This window comes from Rousettus aegyptiacus, unplaced genomic scaffold (assembly GCF_014176215.1).
Source record: "Rousettus aegyptiacus isolate mRouAeg1 unplaced genomic scaffold, mRouAeg1.p scaffold_m13_p_5, whole genome shotgun sequence".
Taxonomy (NCBI): domain Eukaryota; kingdom Metazoa; phylum Chordata; class Mammalia; order Chiroptera; family Pteropodidae; genus Rousettus; species Rousettus aegyptiacus.
In genome coordinates, this window is record NW_023416308.1 from 12,366,284 (window position 1) to 12,391,418 (window position 25,135).

A 25,135-nucleotide genomic window follows, 5' to 3' on the forward strand; every position below is an offset into this window, starting at 1 on the left:
ATGGAGGAAGATTGCATTTCCTTTTTGTCAGCACATTTTGTTTTTACCCTAGAGTCAAACATTGTCACCATCATCATCCTGTTTATTTAAATAACAACTTTATCGAGATGTAATTCATATACCGTGTAATTTGCTGGTTGAAAATGTTTTTGAAAATATTCACAGTTGTGCAACCATTAGCAGCACAATCAATTTTAGAACATTTTTGTCACCTCAAAATGAAACCTAGTACCCACCATTTCTTCTTAAAGCCTCAGCCCTCGGTAATCACTAATCTACCTTCTGTCTCTCTGGATTGGCCTCTTCTGCATATTTCATAGAAAAGGAATCATATAATATATGGTCTTTTGTGTTTGGTTTCTTTCACATAGCATAATGCCTTTTTTTTTTTTTTTTAGCATAATGCTTCTAAGGTTTATTCATGTCATTTTTTTATTTTATTTTAACCTGTATATGTACTTTAAAAAGAAAACAACCTTTGTGTGTCCTCTTAGGCTTTTAATTTTTAACAGCTTTAACATAATTTACCATAAGATTCACTGGTTTTAAAAGTGTGCAAATCAATGAATTTTGGTAAATTTACAGAATTCTACAGCCGTTAACCACAGTTAATTTTAGAACATTTCCATCCAAAAATCCCTGTGTCCATTTGCATTTATTCACTGTTCCCTCCCCTTTGCCCAGGGACGCACTCATCTGTTTTCTGTCTCTTATGGACTTGCTTTTCTGGGCACTTGAGATAAAATAAATCATACGATTTGTGATCTTTTGTGTCTGTCTACTTTCATTTAGCGTAGTGTTTTTGAGTTTCATCCATGTGTCAGGAGTGTGCTCCTTTTCCTCGCCAAATATTCCATTATATGGATAATACCACATTTAGTTTATCCATTCATTATGTGACGGGCAATTGAGTTGTTTCCACTTTGAATAAAGTGGCTATGAACATTAGTGTTCAAGTTTTTGATGAGACAGATGCTTTCATTTCTCTTGGTGCAAATACGGAGGAGTGGAATTTCTGGGTCTTAATGTAAATTTAGGTTTAAATTTTTAAGATATTGCCAAATTGCTTTCCAAAGTGACTATAAATTTACATTTTTTAAAAAGTGACCTTAGCAGGATCTCTTTCTTGATTTCTCCTCGATTGTATATCCATCGCATATTCCGCCATAGCCATTTTGGAATCTTTTCTCCCAGAGCCCCCTGACTTCGCCAGTCTGGTTTAGTGCTGGCATCACCTGCTGCCCACCTTCCCAGCTGCCCTGTTGGGGTCTCCCTTCACCATCAGCATGGGAGAATCTGATTTCTCCCTGTGTGTGTCCCTCTCTTTTCTGGTTTCCTGTTTGGGTTTATTTCCTCATTTAAATGGTGTACTGCCTCCTTCAGTAATTCTGTAGAAAAGGAACACAGGAGACAAAAGTTTTTTATTCCTTGTTTACCTTTAACTTTATCCTCACACATGATAGATTTAGCTGCATTTAGAATTAGGAGCTAGAAATTTTTTTTCCTCTATAATTTTGAAGATTTCACTCCATTTTGTTGTAGAATGAAGAATGTCCTTCCATGTTGTAGAATGTCCTTCCATTTTATAGAATGTCCTTCTATCCTTTTTTTTTTTCTTTTTTAACAAGCTTTCAACTTCGCTGATGGTATAATTCCTGGTTCTTTGAATGTAAGTAACCTGTTTTCTTCCTGGAAATTGTAATTTTGGCACATAGTGCTAGCCATGCAGTGGATCTTTTTACTTTAATAACATACTTTTCAGTTTAAGGAAGGAAACCATTAGAATTTGTTCTCTTCCACTTATCTAGTCTGTGTTCCTAGAACTCTTATTATTGGAAATTGGACCTCTTGGACTGATCTTCAATTTTTTTCATTCTCTCCAGTTTTCTATCTCTTTGTCTTTTTATTTCACTTTCAGGAAATTTCTGCTCGTACCATGTCTTTTAAGGAGTTTTCATTTTGTTGTCGTGTTTGCATTTATTTCCAAGAGAGCTTTTTCTTGGAGATGTTGTCTTGTTTTATGGATATATGTAATCTCGCTTCAGGGATGTCAATGGGATGCTTTGTTTAACTTTTCATCTCTCTGTACTCATTTCTTCTGTGTTGTTTTCCTCTGTGGTCTTTCCTTTGAAGGCTCTCCTCAGAGGTGGTTGTCCTGGCCTGTCTGCTGTTTGGCAGAGGGACTTGAAGCTCTGTGCCCATGGGCCTCTCTGGAGGGTGAACCCGCTGGACCGTTTCATTGGGGCTCTCCTCCCCTTTTGGACCTTTTTCTTAGACTGGCCAGATTATTTTATAGAGGAATTTTCCCACCTGCCTGAAGACTGAGGTTCTGGGAGCTTAGCAGAGGCGGGGAGCTGGGAGTCTGCCATCCCCTCCCTAAGTACAGAACCTTGGCTTTCAGCTGAACTTGTCCCCCGACTCATCTGTTTTACTTCTCATCAGTAACCCACCCATGTTTCGCTAGGGTGGTGGGCAGGCAGGGTTGCCTGAGTGGGATCTGGGTGGTTAGCTGCTTTCTTCCTTGACTTTTAATATGAGAAATCTCAGATCTCCAGAGCAGGTACAAGAATAGTACAGTGAATGCTCATATAGCTTTTGCCTGCATTCAGCAATTAATGGCATTTTGTCACAATTGTTTTCTCTACCTAAGTTGTTTTTTTTTCCGAACCCTTTGAGAATGTTACTGCTATCATGATATTTTACTCCTAAATACTCCAGAATCTGTATTTTAAGAACAAGAATAATCCCTTAACCACAATATACTTTTCACATGCAAGAAAACTTACTATTATACTGTTATAGATAGTGCATATTGAAATTTGTTTCAGTTGTCCCAAAAATGTCTTTTATGGGGTTTTTTTTTTCCCTTAGGGTTTGTTCAAAAGTTACATATTGTATTTTCTTGCTATCTTGCTTTGTGTCCCTAGCTTTTTTTTTTTTTAAACTATTATTGATCTTACATGACATTGATGAATTTGAAGAATTCAGGCCAGTTTTATAGATTGTTCTTCAATTTTGACTTTTGACTTTTTTTCTCATGTTTAGGTTCAAGTGAGACATTTTTTTCAGTAAGTCATGAATTGTCACATCAGGGGGTACATGAGGTCATTTTTGTCCTATTATTGGGAAAGTTTAGTTGATCACTTGGTTGAGCTAATGTCTGCCAGGTTTCACTACTGTAAATGATTTTTCCCCTTTCATAATGAAGAGTACTCAGTGAATAAATAATGAATAAATAATCCGTGGTATAGTAGTTTAGGTGTTCTCCATCAGCCTTACACCCAAGTGTTTTGTGGATGATTCTTGCCTGAATCACTTATAAGAGTGGTGGTTAAAAAATGGTGATTTTGTAATTCTGCCTTACACACTACACTTAATAAATGATATTATTTTATAAAGAACTTTCTATTTTATAGCCTACAAGATCCAAGCTCATCTTGTACTTTCTTAGCTCTCTAGATATGAAATCACCCTTTTTCTAAGGAGCCCCGCTCCTTTTAGTAAGTAATGGTATATAAAAACCAAGATCTGACTGTTATCTGCACTCATGGTTATTTCAATATCGCTACTTCTAGGCACTTTCAGTGGGTATAGCTAAAAAACCTTTTTTAAAAAATAATAAGTGTATATTTATTGATAGCCCTGATCCTGATCTACACTAGAGTTCCTTCTCTCCTCCTCCCATCTCATACTTGTATCTCTCTTTTCCAGTAGTAAGTGCCCTGGTTCCCAACATCATTGGTATATATACTCATTTGACCAATCCTAAAATACACATAAAAGAGTTTGGGAATTACTACTACTATACCACTACTAAGAACAAGTCTACTAGGTAAAGTCCAGGACTTCTTTACAGTCCTTTATGTTGTTAGATTATTTCCCACTGAGGGTATACAAGTCAAACATCACTAAGATTCATCTTTTTTTTTCTTCTATGGATAATGTTGACATTTATTCTGTTTCTACCCAGTTTGAGGACTGCCTCCTCATCTTGTTGATTTAATTTATTTTTAACTTTTTTATTGAGATATAAATTCATGTACTCTAAAATTTACTACTTCTTAAAATATAGTTTCTTGGTTTTTAGGATATTTACAAGAGTGTGTATAACTGAGTTATTTTTAGAATATGTAAAACATAAACAAGATTCAAAAATCATAACTCTATAAAAATATTCTTAGAAGTTTTATTTTCTTTCCTATCCCTTTGCCCTGTTCCCACTCACAGCCTTCAGGTAACTAATTTGATTAGTTTCAGGCTTATCTTTCCTTGTCTTTGTTTTTGCTTTTTTTTTTTTTTATTAATACAAAGATAAACAAATATATATATTTTTTACTTCTTTCTCTTTGCCCCTTTATAACATAAAAAATATCTTACAGTGTATATTCTGTCTCAACTGAATTTTTTTTAATTTAACATAATCTTGAAAACACTCTGTATTAATTCATAGGATCTTTTTCACTTTTTGTAGCTATATTACACTCCATCTTAGGGACATACCATACTTTATTTAACCAGTCTCCTGTGTGTGGGCCTTCAGGTTGTTCTCATTGGTTTGCTATTAAATGTAATGCCACAATAAATAACCTTGTGTATATGTTTCCCCCACCACCACCACCTTGTATTGTTGGAGATGTACCTTCAAGTGAAAATTCTTAAATATTGGATTGCCGGGTCAAAAGGGTCATTACCTATGTAGTTTTGCTAAATATTGCCAGATTCCCTACTTTTTTACTTTCCCAGATGTTGGCTTAGGATTTAGCTTTTGGGCCTCAAGTAAGTTTAGAGTGATATATTTCTAAAATAAAACATTTTGAGACTTAGAAATACTGTAAACTTGAAGATAGGATGCTGGGACAACAAGCTTAAATAGGCATTGTCCCCAGGCAAATTACAATGTATAGTCGCCTTCTCTAAGTTATTTATCACTTTGTCCTCTGTATTCCCGTTTTTAGAACCTTGTCATCTTCGTCCCAGTTCTGTTTGTCCTTGTGACTGTGCCGTTTTCAAAACCCCATTACTCTTGTTTCAGTGAGTTTCAGGAGAAACTAGAAGTTAATAAATATGTTTGTTCAATCTGATATCTTTAACCGGAAGCTTCAAAAACATTAATCTGGGATTTTCATACCTGGAGAAACCACTTGAACCTGAGGATAAAAAAATTTTCAGACATGGACAAACTCATAAAAAGTTGCCCTACCCTTTCTTAGGAAGATGCGATCTTGTAAAAGGAGATGGTAAAGCAAGAATGAAGATGGCCTGGGGTCAGGGAAACAGGATCCTGGTACAAGAGGGCTACAAATGGTCTCCAGGATCTCAGCCAGGCTCCGGCCCAGAGGGCAGCCCACTTACACTGCTGCTGAAAGGTGGGGGCGTAGGAGGAGCTTCCCAGGAAACTAAGGAGCCGGGACACCCTGTTGCAAGGTTGAGTGTTTAAAATTTTTATTGCTAGCCCTTATTATCTGCTGTAGCAGCTCAGAAAAATTGGTAGATATGCAGAAAACCAAGTAAAATTTAAAATTGAAAATGTTAACTCCAGGAAGAAAACAAAGTTGTTCAAGAATTGAAATTACTTTAGTATGCTTTTTGACTCACAAGTGAAGAATACTTACATTATTATATTATTCAACTGACTTTACAAAATTTATTCTACTCTGTTGGGAAGGTGAGTAAGAGTATATGTGAGTTAAATTGTCACCCACCCTAGCACAGGTCAGTGGGTAACATTTAAAGTGGATAAAACTAGAAATAGCCATGTAAACCAATTTGGAATTATGGCCATAAATATCAGAAGAAGTAAATAAAACAAGTATCTCTGGGAAATTGGTTAGGAGCAAGCAGACTGAGAGGAGGGGAGGCAGGGTTTTCTGTTTCATCTTGTAATATACATATGGGTTTTTTGAGATGCAAGGCCACACCTTGAGTGTCATAGGACTGTGTGGTAGCTTCACCTTCTGTCTTAGGCAACAGCAGAAGGTAGGACATTCCCGCTGTGAACTTGTGCCTGAGATATTCATGGACCCAAGAGCAACAGGAAGGAGGAAGGTTTTGAATTTGGAGCTTACAGGCCTGCCTTTTTGCAGTTATTGTTTCGTTATATATCATCCACGTGGATGTAAAATGGGGAAACAAAAGTGCTCGTGTTGGTATTTCAAAAGCATAGGTCTCAAACCTTGGCAGGGCAGAGTCAAAGGTGGTGGTCACTGGGCCAGCAAACCTGTAGCTTCAGTGAGTGTCTCATTCGTAAGGCCACCCTGGCCCTAGCTGGGAGGGAAAGGAGTCAATTTAAAGAACACATATGACATGACGGAAATACCATTAAGTTTATATTTTTAGGCGCTCTGATGTTAGAAATCCTGCTTTGGTAAGCAAGTGTTATTTGACTTACTGACGTGTGATTTTTGACCATGGTTCTAAACCTGTTTTGGTATAAAGTAGGAGAGTAATGTTTGTTCTGACACCTTGTAGCGCTAAAGGGGCGCCAGTCTGCCTCACCTTCTTTTTCCTTTGGAGAAATTACAAGCTTCTCTGGACCCTAATGCCATAGTTGGACAGATTTTAAATTTCTAGAAAAACAAGTTAGAATCACTCACATTTTGTCTTTTATTTGCAAATAATCCTCATTTCTCTCCAAATGCTCTTGGGAAGCAAGCATGCCACTGCCTTCCCTGACTCATTTTTTCTGTTGGACTTGAGGCTCTCCAGCAGCCCCCCAGGTCTCCATGGAGGTCTCTTCTGGGAAAGCAGAAACCCTGGCATTCCTGGTGCCCCCACAGGAGCTGGAGGCCAGGAGAGGACAGGAGAGGAGGCAGCTGCCTGGGGGATCAGACGGAGACAGACTTCGGGTGGCCATGCAGTCGGTGGGGGTGGCTCAGGTCTTGCGGACTTGGAAGAGGAGCGCCCACTTCCCTTGTGTTATTACACTTCTGCTCTGAAGCAAGTCTCAACACTTCTGAGCCTGCCTTCCTCTCTGTAAAACATTTCCCTTTTCCTCACTTCTTCAGTAGGAATGTTGGCTACTCCATGTTGGCTTCTCCTTGTTTCACATCTCCTTCCGTGGGCTCCCATTCAGTTTTGGGTGGCCAGCACTGCTCTGAAGTCCTGGCGAGGACACCCAAAGAGAAAAGAGCACAAACAGCAGCCTTAGATTCAGGGAGAAGCACTCTTTCGAAGACTTCAGTGGTGGGCTCGGGGTTGTGTTATGCACTTGGACTTGGCCCCATTTCAATGGCCACCAGTTGCTGGACGCAAGAGAAGGAGGGCCGAAGGCTATCACCTCTAAGGGGGGACAGGGTGATCTATTGTTCTCTTCACTGTTTATTGCTGTTCCCCATGGCTAGGACAGTCCCTGGCACACTGAGATGGAGAGAGGATGGAGGAGGAGGGAAAGTTGCTTTGGGGTCTCTACATAGCTGCACACCCTCCAGCTGAGCCTAAGGGGAAAATGCTGTCTGGGTCTCAGAAGAAAATTCTTTATTGTCGGAGGCTCTGCCTCTTCTCCGGCCACCCCTGTCTCCTGCTCTTCCAGCATACTCAGGATCTGTCATCGGCACCATCCTCTCAGCTAAGCCCTTCCCCTTCTTGCTAGCAAAGGCCCGTGTCTGTCCTGGTGGGTTTCTGTGGTTGCTTGTAATGGGCACCGAATAAATGAATGATGAGAAGATGGACGTGGGTGTTTGGATAGGAAAAAAAAAAAAATGATGGGAAAGAGAAGGGCTCAGAATTGCCACCTGAACCACAGAGAAGCCTGCTCAGCACAAAGTAACTTCCTCCATCTCCACGAGGCTTGCTTTCTTTAACTATTTCACGGGTTGCCTTACCCCCACCCCCCAGGCCGCAGATGGCTTTATTCCAGCAAAGTCAGCATCTAGGCCACCTGGTGTTCAGTGCCATGCAACCCAGCAGAGTGCTCTGTTACCTTTTCTTTCTCTTCCCGTCTCTGTCCTAGATCCATCTGTCTTTCTGTGAGCATTACGGCCTGTCATATACCAGGTGCTATGCTCGGTCTGGGGAAAAGGCCAAGACACAAAGTAGAATCGCAGGTCTTACTCGTTTGAACAGACAGAAGGGAGATGTGAATTCAGGCGTAACTTCCACCACACCCAAGCTTGTCCTCAAGCCTGTCCCAGACATGCCCGCCTTTGCCCAAGCCATGCCATCTGCAGAGACACCCTTTCGTTCCCCTCCCTCATCTCCCAATTGTAAGTCCACCCTCCCTCAGAAGGCCGGTACGCATCTCCCTGATCCTCTGCCTGCCTCAGGAAGGGTGGAGGAGGGCTGTGTAGCGCTGCTCCAGAGCCACCAGTCTCCTCCCGGGAACATTGGTGCCAGGACATAGGCACGGGGCACCCCAGCCCTAGAGAACTGGTATCACCGGCACCTAGGGCTGGGTGTGAGAAGGGAGTAGCTGTAGCCACAGACCGTCTTCTGCAGGGTCAGCAGCAAATGACATGGCTGTGTTGGTAAGGTCACTCCAAAGACCTTGAGGATGCTTCTCCTTCGAGGTCTTTGCTTTACATTGAGCTTATCTCAGACACTGGTAGCAGATTTTATATTTTAGAGTGATTCGCAATCTAATGGCACCTGATCCCCATCCCGTGACAAGAAAGGAGCTGGAAGTACTCTCCTGAACACTCAGTCGGGGAAAGAACCAAGCTGCTAGGGCTCGTGACTGCCCAGGGTATCCAAAGGAAATAACGAGGCACACAGATTTCTGTACCAGTTTTTTTCAGTACAACCTTTTGTAGAGTAATGGAAGAACAGAAACGACCTAAACTTGAACCATAGGAGATTGTGGTAATTAAAGAAATCCATTCACGGAATACTATGCAGCCATTAAAAGTGATCTTTTTAAGTCTATTTAAGAATATGGAAAGCAGTTTATAGTCTTAAGCTTACAAAGCAAATTCTGAAGTAGTGTTTGATGTGATCCAAATATTTTTAAGGATTTATACAGAAAAAAGACTGGAAGGGTGGACTTTAACATAGTTAATATGTTTTGTCTTATCAAACTGTCATGTTTCTCAAATACTTTACATTGAATATTTGTTATCTTGTGAGAAAAAAATAGATTATTTTTGAAATAAAAATATCAGAGTCTGTGATTCTAGCAGAACCAGACGGCTGGAGAAGCCTTAGTCACTGGGGCTAATTGCCAGCCCCAGAGTGGAGGCTGCCCCGCCCCGCAACGCCTTGACCTTGACCCATCATGTTCCTCCACCTCCCATGCCATGCCACACCCTCTTGCCAAGCCAAGCCAGGCCCACTTCCTGTGTCCTTTGCCTCAGGCCAGCCAGGCACATCAAGGCTCATGTGTCTGTGGTTCTGTTTGTGTGACTCTGCAGACCAAATTTGTCACTGTCCTGACCTTGCACCAGATATTTTTCACTGATGCCCCCCATGCAGGCAGAGTGGGGAGGAGGGCGGCCCAGGAGGGACATCGCCTCTGGCTCTCTCCTGTTCTATGCCTTGACGAAGTTCTCTTCTCTGAGAGGGAAGAGAGTCATTCTCCTTTCTCGGGGCTGAACACAGAAAAGAGGATGGAAGGACTGACCTACAAATGACCATTAGACCAGCAGCTTCCTGTTCACACCTCCAACCATGCATCGAGACCCGCTACACACTAGGGCCTGTGGCAGGAGCCAGGGAACCAGTCAGGAATGTACTAAGGCCCTGGCCTTGGGGCTGTGAGAGGGACCAGCAGTCAGGTGGACAGACGGTGACTTGGGCCCAGTGCCAAGCATTTCAGAAGGGATCACACACAGTGGATCCCCCTTCATGCTAACGGGAGGCTCCCAGGCATGCTGGGGGCGGGAGGACAGCCTGGGTTCTGGAGAGAATCCCCATGGGGCTAAAGCCTACTGAGAGGTTTTCAGCAGGAAAGGCTCACCCTGAGCTGTGGCAGCAGTAGCCTGTTGGAAAGTGCCGTGAAGGGGAGACCTCACTTCCTCCCAGCCCCGAGTAGTCCGACCGCGCTGCCGTAGGGGTGGTGCTTAGAGCCCGCTTCTCATTTTGCTTTCAGAAGTGACTGGGGAGTCTCGTCCGTACCATGGGAAGGAAGCTGTGGATCCGCGGCAAGGGAGGGCCCGAGGCGGCAACCCCATGCACTTCCACGCGGTGAACGTGGCGCAGCCCGTCCGCTTCAGCAGTAAGTTGCAGACCTGCCTGCCTGTTCGTGACCTAAGCCTTGAGGCCCCACATGGTTGTATGCAGGGTGTCTTTTAAAATGACCCTTCAGGGCGGTTGGGAACTGTCATCCTTCTTTGTGAGGGAGGCTGTGCAAGGCCATCCAGGCCCTGAGCGGTGAAGCCTTGATGTGAACCTGGCCTCTGGAACCAGGCTGCTTGTTTTCAAGAGGTGGCTACCTCTCAGGGCTGGGCCGCAGCGGCCCTTCCGTAGCTGGAAACAGGCTCCAAGAGACTAGGTACAGCTGATGGTGTGGGAAGTCTCTACCTCTGTTTTTTTTTAAAAAAAAAACGAGTATTTAATGAATGCCCTGTGACATTAAGGTTTTAAAGGAGCATAACAAAATTAAGGAAAGTTGAAAGGCAGGAAAACCACAGCCGAACGGACATGCTTAGGCATGACGAGCACACTCACTGCTGCGCAAGAAACAACACGGAATCCTAAGCCTCAGCGCTGGATGGTCGTTAGTCCTCACCCCACAGACGCTCAGCACCGGGAAGTACCTTTGAGGTCTCCTTGCACCCTGCTAGGCCACCAGTGCTCCCCATACCTCCAACCTCGTGGGAAGCCTTGGTTCTCTGATGGGAACTGTGCGAGCCAGGGTAGTGGAGTCAGCCGGCCGCTGAGCCCCGACGTTGTGCTCAGCTTCAGCACATACAATCTGGCAGGGGTGTAGTGTAAGCTTGGCGAGTGAGGAGACCGCACCTCTGAGAGGTCACAGAAGGTGACTCCAGGACTCAGCCCCATGGACTCACAATTCTTAGTCCCGTGTACTTTTGTCATTTACCTACTTTCTTTTGAATAGGTAATATTTCTGCCTAGGGAATAATGAGACAAAATTCAAAAGATAAAAAAAAGATACGCCAATAGAAACTAATGTTCCTTGCCTCCATTGCCCCCACTCGCTGTCTTCTGTCCCCAGAGGGCTTCCTCTGGACCCAAGACGTGGGTGAGGCACCAGGATGGAAGCCCGCACTGCCACTCGCCAGCCGAGATGCTCGGCTGCTGCACACCTCGGTGTTCACCCGCTCTAACCTGGAGACAGGGCAGAGTCCACCCACAGGGGGTATGGAAGGTCGAACACGTTGTGGGAAGGAGGCTTAGAAACACACAGCAAAGGCTACCTCACGATCCCCTGCCCCCGCACCCATGCCACACTCTGCGTACCTCCCGTCCCCTGCTTGATGCGCCCTAAGGGCTGGTTCCTGTTTACAGGGAAGGCCTTCCTGCGTGTTCCATCCTGTGTAAGCAGGCCCTCCCCATGGACAGGTGATGCTGTCCCGCTGTGTTGTAGCAGTGCTGTGGCGTGCCTCACTGGCTCGGGGACCAGACTTTCCTGTCCTTTAATCTCTGTCCTCGTGTTCATAAGTTACACACACATGTGCTCTAAGTAATAAAGACACAAGCATCAATCTTTAAGAGGTTTACTAGTTCCAGAGGCCATCTATTTAAAAATTGCATTTTGTTAATTGACTTTGTTAAAGATTGTTAGTCTTCATCAGTGTACTCTTAGTTAAGAAGCAGTACCCCAGCATTTGAAAGTTCTAGGTTCTATAGAACAAGCTGCTGCCCTTACCCAAGGCTGGCCATTTGAGATGGGGGCCTTTTCAACCCTTGGGGCGGATCTGCCTGGCAAGATGTCTGGCCCGGCCTGTCTGACAAAGACCCAGGCTCCAACTGGCTACTTGGCCTTTGCCCACCATGGAATACCTGGCCCTCTTACTCATCTGTGGGAAGTAGGAGTTGGTCTTACAATTTCAGTGGCCCCTCCAGCTCTAATCTCTTGAGCCTGTTTGAGGCGAGTACTGGCCAGCACTCACGTAAACAGAAGAGGGCCAAGGACCAGGCTCCGGAAGCAGTGGGCTTGCTGGCGGGGTGGCTAGAGAGCTGGCATTGGGGCAGCAAGGGCAGTGTAGGTGGGGAGCCTCCCTGCTCACTCCTGCCAGGCCTTGCAGTGAGCCGGTGTGGGAGTTCTGCTGTCTTGTCAACTAGACTTAATCAGAGAATGAAACTCACTTTACTGAACGAATTCAGCAACTAGTCTTTACTGCCACGTAAATTAAAAGACCTTGTAGAAATGGGAGGAATCACTGAGTATTCTTGTACCTTAGGCTGCATCTGTGTCTTAGAGACACTTGAGCATTACACAAAGTACATGGTCTTAGAGGCAGAGCTTTTCCTCTTGAGCCTCAGTTTCCTCGTTTCGCGATGGCGATTTCAGAGCAGCATAGATAATTTCGTTCTGGAGTGAGGATCCTAACTTGGGGGGGACAATCCCCTTCCGTCCTTCATGTTTCTTAGGGAAGTGCCCGACAGGATGGCGCCACTACGAAGGCACGGCCAGCTGCTATAGAGTTTACCTGGGCGGGGAGAACTACTGGGATGCCGCACAGACCTGCCAGCGCGTCAACGGCTCCCTCGCCACCTTCTCCACCGACCAGGAGCTGCACTTCGTTCTGGCCCAGGAATGGGACCAGCCGGAGCGGAGTTTTGCTTGGCAGGACCAGCACAAGTAAGTTCTAGGTGGGGACCCAGGGATCTGGGGGTCAGACTAATGCCCACTGAGCACGTGGCCCCTGGCAGCCGTGGCAGTCCTAAAGCATAGTCAGCAGTCGACATCTGGAGGAGGACAGCTCCTCCCACTGGAAACAAATGGAGGTCCAGGGGTTTAGAGTGAGCATTGAGTTGGGGTGGGGCTCTCAGAGGGGTAGAGACAGGCTCCTACCTTGTCACTTTGAGCCACTCCCTTTCACTGGTCCCCCTATGTGGGTTCAGCTCTAGTTGCTAACTTGCAGGGGGACCAGGACTGTGTCAGGAGGGGCTGCTTGGTATGGGCCATCCTGGGCCTAGCATGAGGGGTACGCAGGTGGGTAGTAGTTCCTTCTGAGAAAGTGGGCTCTGCCAGGCCCTGTGCTCTGTGCCTTCTGGGGGCCTGCTCATTCAGTTCCCCCAGAAACACAGGAGGCCAGTGGGCGAGAAGACTGGGGCCCAGGTGAGCGAGCACATGACCACACACTAGCTGGAGTATGCCTGTGTTCCAGCCTGGGCAGCCTGACTCCAAAGCCTGGCTCTTGACCCCTGAGGCTATATAGTGTCGAGGAAAAGCATGGAAACTGGCTGACTGCCAGCATCTCCCAGACCACAGCTTGGGAGACAGGTGTGTGCCAAGGCTTGTGGTGTGCAGGCTCGTGCTGCCCCATCCACTGGTGCGGGCAGGAATTGCTGGGGTCACCAGATTGCCAGTGCCCCCCACTCCCAGCAATGGTACAGGCTGTCATGCTGCCGTAGGAGCGCGATGGACTGTGTCAGGCGGGAGAGAGCTTTTACGACCTGAGCTGGGTTTTGGCTCCACTGTCATTCACCATGACACTGGCAAATCATGAGACTGTGCGATTTCTCCTTCTGCAGCTACAAAGTGAGAAAAATATCTCTTAGCTCACAGGGTAGTTGCGAGTCCATGGAGATGCGAGAGGGCTCGTCCCAGTGGGCAGGAAAACACTCATCTCCTCAGGGTGGGTGTATGCATGGTGGTAGGCTGACGGGCAGAGCGGCACTGTACCAGGGCTCCCTCTGCGGCAGTGGCCCTGCTGATGACATCTCCAGGGTTGCTCTGGTGAGGGGCGCACACAGAGCAGGTGGCTGTGACGGTCGACCAGGTCTGCAGGCACAGCCCCCTCAGTGCTGTGACGTGCACTTCGGGGCAGCTACAGGCATGGGTAGGCTGGCTCTGATCTGGAGACCCCCTGGGAGGCCGTGCACAATGTTATATCCACCACCACACAGTATAATCATGGGTTTGATTTTTATTGAAATGTGTAATTTATATACCATAAAATTCACTCCTTTAGAGGGTACCATTCTGTGCCTTTAGTGCATTCACAGAATTATATTCAGTTGGTTCTGTGTTCACCCCAAACAGGGTTAGCCTTGCTTAGAACGTGAAAGCCATATTGAATCAACTAATATGAACAGTCTTGGCAGGAGTTTCCCAAGATAAAACTTTTTCTGGCCTGTGAATTTGTTTAGAATTGTAATGCATTTTATTATTACAATTAAGTATCAAAAGTTTAAAAAATCATTAGTGTTTTAGAAGTTCATTGCTTTAATGGACGGTGTAATTATTAAGATACACTCACGCACAATCACTGGCTGCTTCCCTGCCACCACGCTGAGGTCCCCTGCGTTTCTGTCCTCCTGCAGGTTGTGGGTTGGCTACCGGTATGTCGTCACTGGCCGGAACCGCTCTTTAGAAGGCCACTGGGAGGTCGCATTCAAAGGTAAGCCTTTCTGGTTTTTCAAAAAGGTGGTTGAGTTTGAAGTCTGGATATACCATCCTGACTAGGGGGCAAGTTGCCCCCCTCTCATTGGTAATTCCTGGCAAATAGGGGTGCCTGTGCAAAAACATGGAGAGGAATGGGCCCCAGTTCGCGGAACGGCCGTGATGACAGGTGGGTGCCCTGGAGCCAGACCCCTCTTCTAGGCTCCGTGCAGGGCTGGAGCTTATCACTTAGTCAGATTTCTAGACGGTTCATTCTCCTTTTAAAGTTAAGGACTTTAATTGGGGCACAAAATAAATATACAAAGTGTGCTGCTAACGTGAACCAGAGAGGGAAGGACAAGCTTCCTAGGACAGAGAAGTCCAGTATTAGAAACCAAAGCTTGAAGGAAAGCTATCGGCAGATAGAATTAAAATAGATTGAGTGTGTGTGAGAGTGTGTGTGAGTGAGCATGCTGCTTTTTGAGTTTTTTGCTTAGTTCTTGGAAATACCAAGGTAGCGTGAAGGAGGCCTGGCTGGTGTGGGCACTGAGCTCCTGCTCCGCCTGTCCTTCCCCTCCAGTCCCATTGCCCCAGCTCAGGTTTCACACAGGCCCTGAATGTGCCCCCTCTCTACTTGTCACCCAAGCCACATTCCCCCGCCCTGTCCCTCATCAGTCCTCAGCTATTGGGCTGCTCTTTGGGTGTCTGACTTGAGCTTGGGTCCTGTTCTTTCTCCCCAAACATATCCCAGTCCTACTGTTGATGTCTTACGTGTCTCTGAGAAAGACCAATGAGAAGTGGGGAGCCCAGGGACCCTAGGCATCTTGTTCTGTCACCTCACTGCAGAGAGCAAATGGGCATCGAGCTCAAGCAAAGCTTACCTGTTTCCCCAGCCTGAGTGACCTTGTAGCAGGTGACCAGCTATGTCTCTGCACAGAGGGGGTGAAGGTGCAGATAGGATCTGTGTTGAGAAGAAACAGGACCCTGGACAGCTGGTTTCTCTGGAGAGAGGCAGGGCCCCACGGGGCAGGGGGTGATGAGTCTGGCACCTGGGAAGGGGCAGCTTGTGTAGGTAGAGACCACGGAAGCCCCAGCAGAGAGGGCCTTACCCACTGTCCCTTGCTCGTGCTTTAGGATGTTACCACATTCTCATACCTTCCGAATGTCCTACTGAAAGTACCACCGACAATCCCAAAGTTCGTAAGAATATTGTTTAGATTTCCCACAGGAGTAGTTGACAAATAAATGGAAGTGGCTTTTGGGTTTCCAGGCCCCAGTGTCACAGTGTACGTTGCAGAAGATAATTCTCCTAGTAGTTTTTCATCTGCCCTAATCACAGCTGTCAGAGGTGAATCCTAAGCCAGAGCCCAGGCCCCTACAGAGGGTGCTGGCCTTCAGGACAGTGTAGACACTCCAGGCCATGGTTATCTTCTTGATACTGATAGTTCAAAAGAGAAATCATGAGTCTACGTGGTATGATGGCATGTTCTGAGCTAGGAGGGATGTGGTACCCTTATCTGCAGTATGGGAATGGAAGGGCCTTAGGTGGACTCTAATAAGCACGCTTATCTCTGTGGCCCCATGGGAGCAAGAGAAGCGGGACCTGAAATTTAGAAAAAGATTAATGAGTGTGTCAACACTGGCAGTGGTGGTTCAGTGTGTAGGGGGCCCCAAGGCATGCCACCCACACAGGCAGCGCTGCGGGGCCCTGATGTCCAGCAGCTCTGCATGGTGCAGCGCGTGGCTGGCTGCTTGTGCCTGCTTAAATGGACTTGGGAATTCTGTTAAGGATTTAAGTAGTGGCCACAAAATGAATGTGTGGCTAAAAAAGATTTCTGTACACGATAACTGGCCTGGACACTTGACACAGCTCAACATCGTGAGTTGTTCTAGATTCGAAGACATTAAAGGAACATAAAACCAGATATAACACATGAACCTTGACGGCATCCTAGATTGGGAGGGGAGTTATGAAAAACTTCTCGGGAACAGTGAAGGGAATTAGATATGAGTTTGTAGTAGAGAGTGACTTGATTTTCTTAGACGTGATGATAATATTGTGGTTGTGTGATTTTAGGAGATGAGTACCTGTGTGTATGTAGGGTGTGATGTCTGCAGGGGGAGAAGCCCCCTGGGAGAGGGGGAAGGGATGAACCAAACTGCAGGATGGAGGGCAGGGCATTCATTTACTCTGTGTACTTGAACATTTCTGTATTAAAAGTAATTTGAAGGTTTCTGCTAAGAAACTGCAGAGTGAAAAGAATGCTGAGAACACAATCCCCAACAAACGAGAGAATGACAGAGCCCCCGTCCTGCTTCTAAGAGGAATGTGACCTGGTGGTACAAAATGGGATCCAGCCAGGTCTGGGAGGTTGGATGTCCACAAAAATGGTGTGAAGTGGGTTTAAATCTTCGGTCTGTAATGATGAGTCCTTCCCTAAGACAAGATTATCCTGAAAATGTTAGCTAATAGTAGTAGGAAGCTACCATGGGAAAATGTTTAAAATGTTTGTTTCAGCTACATCTTGTCCAACATTTTCCTGTGCGTGTGTGTGGTATGTATTGGCACAGTAGCGGGTGAGTGGTACTGTTGGTGAACACAGACGAGGCACTCCTCGTGTGCGTTTTAAGTTGGAGCACTGAGCAGGAGAGGGCTTTCAGGAACGCAGTCCCCTGGCCTCTCCCCTGAATGGGAGGCGTGGCCTCTGAGCCCCTGTCTGCCAGCCCATCGGCCCTGCCCCATGGTAAGACCTTGAGGATGTGACTGCAGCCGGGTCCTGGCAAGCTAGAGACCAGGAGCAGCCACCACAGAGAACGCGGGGCCATCGTTTTCATAACATGTGTGCCCCTAATTTGAAAAAAACAGATCCATGTTGCCTAGAGACTCATCCACGTTTTCCCACAAGCCTCCAATGACGGTGTCACTTCCGCTTCTGGTTATTACACTTGGTATTTATTTTAAACATAAAAACAAACGTGCTGTGTGTTCGATGTGTCCACGTGTTGTGTAACTTGCTTATTTAAGATGTTTGGCGACTTTGTCCTTCTTGTCTGCACTGCGTCTCATGTATGTACCTCTAGGGGCACATTCCTGACACAGGTGAGCTGAGATCAGAAGTGCTGCTTAGGAAGCCCTTCTCAGCCCTGGTGCCCACACCCTGGGAGGATGTGACCCTTTAGTGTCCCTTGACCCACCCAGAACCTGCCCGTGGGACGTCAGATCTAGAAGCCTCTGTCAGCAGCAGTGAAGAAGGGACTGTTGAGGGGAAGGACCAGGTTCGGGCTGGCCTAGCAGCCGCTAGAAGGTGCAAGGCAGAGACAATGTCCCCTGCGGTAGGTGACCGTCAGGCTAGACTCCATCATGCTGCAGTTCCGCTTTGGGAAGGCAGCCCAGGAATGAGGTCACTGCCTCTAGGACGGGGCATTTGTGAGGATCCACAGGCCCTTGGCGGGCCCTAGTGAAGAAGGTGAACCATAAGAGTGCCTCAGAACCAAGATAAAAAGGCGAGGTCCTGCATTGGGGACGGGAGTGGGAGAAGTGATTCTTCAAGCCGAAGGAACAAGGGCACAGAGACAAGGAGGTGGGAGTGGCCGCCTGATGGGTGTGCAGGAGAGGTAAAGGCAGAAGAAATGAGTGGGGGTCTGCAGGTAGGAGATGGCACCATGCCTGCGTGGCTCCTGGGATGACTGCGGTGCCTTCCTGCGAGATGTAGGTCCTTCAGGCGGAGCAGAATGTTGATGGCAGAGGTTGTCAGGAAGTAGTGGCAGGCCCTGGAGAGGAATCTGCTGGAGCCGGAGACATGCGGATGCTCCCTAGCCAACCCCTCACACCTCACACCCTTTCAAACACGTCCAGAATCTCATCATTTGTCCCCAGGTGACAGCTCCCAGATCTGACGTCACTCACCTAAATTACCTCAGCCACCGCCACCAGCCTGGTCTCCTTGCTTCCACCCCCACCCACTCCAGCCTCCTCAGATGGCTGCCTGAGGGTCCTCCTCCGCCCCCACAAAGGCACGGTCCTCACTGAGACCTGCAGTGGGTTTTCCAACTCTGCCCACCACTCCCACCAGGCCCTGAGCCCTTCTCTACAGCCACAGGGGTGCCTGCTCTTGCCACATGCTCGTGCCTTGGGCCACCTTTGCTCCCACTGAAGCCCTCCCTGGGCTACTGCTTCCCGTTTCCGGGCGCACTCTGCTGCAGAAGAAAGGAACATGGCTGGCCTGGCCTTGGCCAGCATGTGGGACCTGCCGGGGAGTAGGTGGAGCCTGCTCTGTCAGGACCTCAAGAACAGTAGGATTTTTGGTGAACACCTGCTTCCCTTGGTGGGCCTGGAATTGCGGTGGGCAGGGGGTTGACACCCAGGCTTCCCTGGGCGGAAACGCCGCATGTTGCAGCGCTGCTGGCAAAGGCCCACTCCTTGGCACCTTCCCTCAGGCAGGGCGAGCTCCGGGGAAGCCTGGCTTCCTGCAGACTCCATCTGAGCGGTCCCTTCCCTGGTGTATCTTGCATCTCTATAATAAATCTTAGCTGTGACTATGGCTAGATGTGGGATTCCATGAGGAAATCAGTGAGCCTGTGGATGGCGGGGGACCTCCAACACAAGCAGTGTCAGGAATTTTGCTGCGCCCCCTCCCTCCACCTTCTGCTCCCATGTCTGCTCCGAGGCCTGCCCTCACCTCCATGCTCCAGCTTCGTTCTCGCTGTAGCAGCCGTGACCTTCCGACATGTATACTTCACTTATTCTCTTCATCATCAGTCTCTGCCCTTTACAAACCCCACTCAGATGTTGGCTCCACAGAGCGAGGATCTTTGCCCGCTGTCCTTTCCCAGTCTGCCCTGAGTACCTGTGTCCAGGATTGGGGCTTGCCAATATTTGTTCAGTCAGAGGGAGAATGATTAGGAGGCTGTGTTAGATTCCTGGGACCTAGAAGAAAGGCTTCGAGGTTCATGGCCCTCTCCCCCAACACCCCTACTTCTCCACCCTGAGCTGCGAGGGAGTGTGATTTCTGATCACCTCATCCCCAGCTTGGAAGGCAGGAGCTGAGAGGATGACAAAGAGTCTCCCTGGAGCTGGAGGTGGCTCCCAGAGAGCCAGCATTTTCCAAGAGTTCAACGTGCCGGTTGGTGTGGGAGCCACAGTTCTGCCTGAATTGTGTATTCCTAGCAGGTGTAGTAGGCATCATCAAGTCATTCTCCATTTCTCAGTTGATACTCTGTTTTCAGGGAGAACCTTCCCATCCCTGCCTCTATTTATTTATTCATTTTGTCCATATGAACTCCTCACTGTGTTATAACCCATTACTTCACTCACTCCTCATGTTGTTGCTCTACCTTTAAACGTCCCCAGCAAAGGGAAGTCCTCCCCTGGCTCTCGGCCCAGTATGACGCTTTCATGTGCTTGCCTCCCTGGCCTCACAGGAGCTCCCCCCGGAGTCCAGGCGCCCAGACCCACTTTCAGAGGAGCTAAGGGAAGTCATGAGTGAACGAATGCCTTAAGTGCAGTACAGCTAAGACTTAGCAGTCCGTGAGCTCTCTGATTATAGTCAGTTTGGAAGGGTCGTGGTCCTCGTGAAGACTGCGCATGATTGGGATGCTGACATTATGTTGTAAAGGCCAGCCCTCATTTTTGTCTCACCAACAGGTTCCTCAGAGGTGTTCCTGCCCCCAAACCCCATCTTCGCCTCAGCAATGTCAGAAAGTGACAACATGTTCTGTGCCCAGCTACAATGCTTCCACTTCCCCACCCTCCGCCACCACGATCTGCACAGCTGGCATGCCGAGAACTGCAACGAGAAGTCTTCGTTTCTGTGTAAAAGAAGTAAGCCACCTTGAACGTGATTTCTGTGGTGAGCCGTAGGGAGCAGTGCTTATCGTGAGTGTGACTTTCTACTTTCTGGACCTTGATGTTGACCACGAGTGAACGTAACTGTTGTGTAGTGGACAGCAGGCGCACTGTGCCTGACTCACACTTTACCTGGAAGGTGCACAGGTGCTTTGGGGGTGAAAGCAAGAGCCTGGGCTGGGGCCCAAGGCGAGTACGAGCCTGGCCGGCCTGCTGCTTAGCTCTATGGCCTGGGCAGTGATTGCCATCCCGGGCCCTCGTTTCTCTTTCCCAGGCTAGAGGCAGTGATTCCTGCTCTTCTCAGCTCGGTGTTCTTAGGAGACTAAATGAGAATGGTGACGGGAGTACTTGCCAAATATGGTGGTATCTAGGAGCTTCTGACTCCCTTGGTCACCTCCCCTGCTCTCTGCTGTCCTTCTAAGACCCCTCACTCTGCTTCTCCATTTGCCCTGTCTGGACCACTCCCTTCTTCAGTCTGTGGTGTCACAAGTCTTTCCCTGTCCTGCCAGCTCTCTTGCCCACATTCCACATCGAGGTCTCTTCCAGCTTAGGGGGTTTGCAGTGTGGTTGTGCTTATCAAGGGCAGGGCTCCCTGACCTCACCCAGTCCCCTCTGCTGTGGACGGAGGGTGGAATCGTGCCCAGATGCAGCCTGTGAGGCAAAGGCGGGTTGTTATTCAATTTCCATACGCTGAGAGCATTTTTCTTATGTCTTTCTGTTATTGATTTCAAGTTTGATTCCATTATAGTCAGAGAATGAGTTCTGTATGGTAACTGTTATTTTAAATTTGTTGAGGTATGTTTTATGCCCCCAGATACTGTCTGAATGTTCATGGATGCTTCAAAAATGTGTTTTTTGCTGTTGAGTGGAGAGAAAGTAAGGCGGGGGGCGGGGGGTGTGGCATGGGAGCATGTGTGTGTGTGTGTGTGTGTGTGTGAGAGAGAGAGAGAGAGAGAGAGAATGAGAATTAGATCTTATTGGTTGATTGTGGTGGTCAGTCAAATATTGTCTTTGCCAAGGTACTATCTAGGGGTTCTGTTGATTGTTGAGAGGGAGGCATTGCAGTCCACAAAATTGAATTGTGGAGTTGTCTACTTCTCTTTTTAGTTCTATCAGTTTTTATTTTACAAGCTGTCCGTTTGACATGTCCCCATCATTATTTGAGCATTTCCAGATTCATTTTATTATACTCTAGAATCAGCCTTTTCTCCAAGGAGCCTTAGAGGACCTGCGCACTGGTTATGCTCATTGCTTTTACATCATCTCAATGGACAGAGCTAAGAGGTTTGTGCGTTCACATGTGTATGTGTACAGATATCTTGGATGTTGATTTTAAATATTGATTTAGTTTCTTTAATGATTATAGACATATTCAAATTTTCTAGTTACTTTTGAGTCCATTTCAGTAGTCATATTTAGGGCATTGCCGATGCAATCTAAATTTTCTAATTCATTGTTACAAAATTCTCTTAGAATTCTTTTATGATTTCTTGAAGCATTTTATGCCTATCATTATGACCTTTTAATTTCTAATATTATTTTTATTTTCTTCCTTCCCTCTTGCTCAGTCTTGCTTGGGCGTTTGACACCATGGTTCGTCTTTATGAAGAACTAGCTTTGGGTGGTAATTGATTCTCAGTGCTCTGTTTTCCGTGCCATTAATTTTTGCTGCCAATCTCTACCCTTTTACTGTCATTAGGTTTACACTTTTTTAGCTTCGAGTTAGATTCTCGGCTCCTTAATTTTTAGTATTTCTAATAAGAAGCACTTAAGTTTCAGTTTTCCCTACACATACATACATACAAACAGTATAAGTGCCAGATCTGAAGTGTAAGTTTGACTAATTTGTACACATGTATAACCACCTCCCAGGTCAAGATGTGGAATGTTTCCGGCACCCCAGAGGAAGCCTCCTGCCTCTACCTAGTCAATATATTTACCGTCTTCCCAGAAGCCATTCTATCATAGGTTAACCATAGATATAGACCGTATTTAGTAATGGTCTCTAATTTAATGTTGTGGTTTAAATGTACTGTGATCAAATAAGGTGATATTTATGTTCTTTTTTCTTTGTAAGAATTTGTTTTGTGGCCTTGAATTGAGTTTGTTTTTGTTACTGTTTTGTATGTGCTTGAACTCTGGGCTGTAGGATTCTTTATACATTTATTAACTCCGGCTTATTGATAGTATTACTCTGTTTTCTGACCGCATGATATATCAGTTGTTGAAAAACATACTATCTCAGTATGGATATCGATTCATCCATTCTTTCCTGATATTTTCTAATTTTAGCTTTATCTGCCTTAAGATCATGTTATGAGGGATGTAAGCCCTTAATCATTGTTACGTCTTCTGGTGAATTAAACCTTTTTATTATTATGAAATGATGCTTTTTATCCATAGTAGTTTCTCTTTGTTTTACATAAATTCAGGTTCTTTTCCAGTGGCTGCTGTAAAATGGTATTAAGAGAACATGCTAAATTGTCAGATAGCCAGAGTGTTTAATCTAGGTTTGGCCTTGAGCAAGTTTCTTGAGCTCTGTCTCTTGGGTCCCAAATCAGGGAAAGGGGGTAGCAGAGCACCCACTTCACTGTGTTGTTGGGAGAAATTAGTTAATATGTACAGTGTGAAGAACACTCCTAGTTGTATGAAACGCTCTCAATATATAGTAACTTTTTATTATTACATAATATTTTTGTTAGCTTCCTTTTGATATGTCTTTGTGCTCTTTTAATTAAATATTTAAGTTAATTTTTAGCATCTTATTTTGAGCTATTTACTCAAGATTTTTTTTTTTTTTTTTTTTTTTTGCTTCTTTTTTCTCTTTTCCTGACTTCTATGGAATTAGTCAGCTTTTCTCAGGTCTCTTTTTTTCCTTTTCTAGTTCATAAATTATATATGCCTATCCTTTTGGTGGTTACTCTTTCATTTTTTAAAGGGCATAATTGATTTTTTCTAAATCTGAAGATTGTGTCTCTAACTTCCTTCCGAATAATGTAGGACCTTGTATTGCTTTAGCTCCAGTAGTTCCCCAGCTTCTGACTTGCAGATGCTTAATTTGTTTTTACGCTTTTCAAATGAATCATTTATTGTTTTATGAGATCAATATTTATTTAGATTTCTCCTCACGTTTATCAGTTTCTTGCTTATTATTTCTTCTTGCATCCCAATTCTTCCTTCTGGGCTCAGTTTTATTCCTCAAATACAAGTTTCAAGAGCTCTTTGAGATGAGTTAGTGCTATACTCTCTTAGTCTCTGTGTGACGAATCTGTACAGTTGACCCTTGAACAACATATATTTCAGCTTAATGGATCCACTTACACATGGACTGTAGTTTTGATGCATGGTTGGGAATCACAGAAGCAGAGGCCCAACTTAAATTATACATGGATTTTCTACTGTACAACGGGTCAGGGCCCCTAACCCCCTTGTTTTTCAAGGATCAACTATTAAACTTCCTATCTTCGTGCTCCACAAACAGGCTATGTGCACTCCACCCAGGTAGCAAGGTGCAGCAGTGTAATAAGGTTGGCCTTTGCCATAAGTTCCCCTTCTCGCCTTTCCTTGACTGTGACCTAGTGACATTCAAATGCTCCAGTGAAATCCCTTTGTGCCTTTGCTCTTGTACTCCACCCTGACTCCAGATAAAGGCCCTTGCTGCAGATTCTCGCACATGAGTGCATGTCCTCATCCTCTCTCCCCGTCCCCCTCTCCCTCTCCCTCAGTTCCCCATTCACTTGGTTGAGCCATGCCTTTAGTTCTCCTCCCATGTGACCCTCTCAGCATATGGTGACTGTCTCTCTAGAACCTATAATAAACTTCATTTACTGAGTATAATAAACTATGTTTTCCTGAGCCTTCCTGTGCCCCCTCTTATAGCCACAACTGACCTTTGCCTAAAAGAACACAGAATAGTAGGTAATCTTCATCTTTCTTGTTACTTTGAGAGGTTATCTTTCTTATTACTTTTGAGAGTAGTTCTCTTTCTTGATACACTAAAATTTCATCACATTGTGTCTAGCTGTTTGTCATTTTAGGATACCGGAAATGTATCTGTTTGATTAATTATGGGAAAATCTCAGCAATTATTTCTTTTTTGAATAGCTTTATTAAGATATAATTCACAGACCTTATAATTCACCCATTTAAATTTATCTACCAATCAATGTTTTCTAGTATATTCACAGACATGTGCAACCATTGCCACTGTCTAATTCCAAATACCTACATATCTTGCCATATACATGTTAGAATCAGCTTTAGATTTATACTGGGTTAATTTTAGTTATATGTGGAAATGTTACTTTTATAAATCCTCTGTTCCTTTTCATTCATTTGTGATACTATTATTAGATGCATTATATTTCTTAGCATTACAAGCCCAACAATACATTGTTGTAATCACCATCTTCAGTCATTTCTTCAGCCCAGTACACCTTTGTTTCCACATACCTCCTTTGTGCTGTTATTGAAATATATAATACATCTACATTTCTATATGTTATATATCGGCTGGTCACTATATTATACACATATTATTTGATATAATTAATTTTTTAGTCAGTTAATAAAAAGAAAAATACTCATTAATACTGTCTTTTATAATTACATAATTACCTTTTCTGGTGCTTTTTGTTTTCATGTATGGATTCAAATTACTTTCTGAGAGACACTTGCTTTTAGCCTTAAGAACTTCCTTTGATGTTTCTAGTAAGGTGAGTCTGAAAGCAACACATTCTCTAAGTTTTTGTTTATCTGGGAAAGTCTTTATTTTGCCTTCATTTTTTTGAAAGATAGCCTTGCTGCATGTAGGATTCTTGGTTGACAGTTTTTTTCTTTGAACACTT

General features: G+C 45.5%; 1 protein-coding gene across 8 annotated transcripts in view; it reads left to right on the top strand.

Moving 5' to 3' along the window:
• DGCR2 (DiGeorge syndrome critical region gene 2) overlaps positions 1 to 25,135 on the top strand; it is a 73,577-nt gene that overhangs the window by 35,829 nt on the left and 12,613 nt on the right. For 4 of the 8 annotated variants that reach the window (XM_016120128.2, XM_016120130.2, XM_016120124.2 and 1 more), the window contains 4 exons: positions 10,022 to 10,147; positions 12,478 to 12,697; positions 14,386 to 14,462; positions 20,088 to 20,264. In XM_016120128.2, coding sequence (XP_015975614.1) covers positions 10,022 to 10,147; positions 12,478 to 12,697; positions 14,386 to 14,462; positions 20,088 to 20,264 — 600 coding nt within the window. The remainder of the gene's footprint in view (positions 1 to 10,021; positions 10,148 to 12,477; positions 12,698 to 14,385; positions 14,463 to 20,087; positions 20,265 to 25,135) is intronic. The other 4 variants (XM_016120129.2, XM_016120131.2, XM_036220144.1 and 1 more) reach the window with 2 other exon arrangements.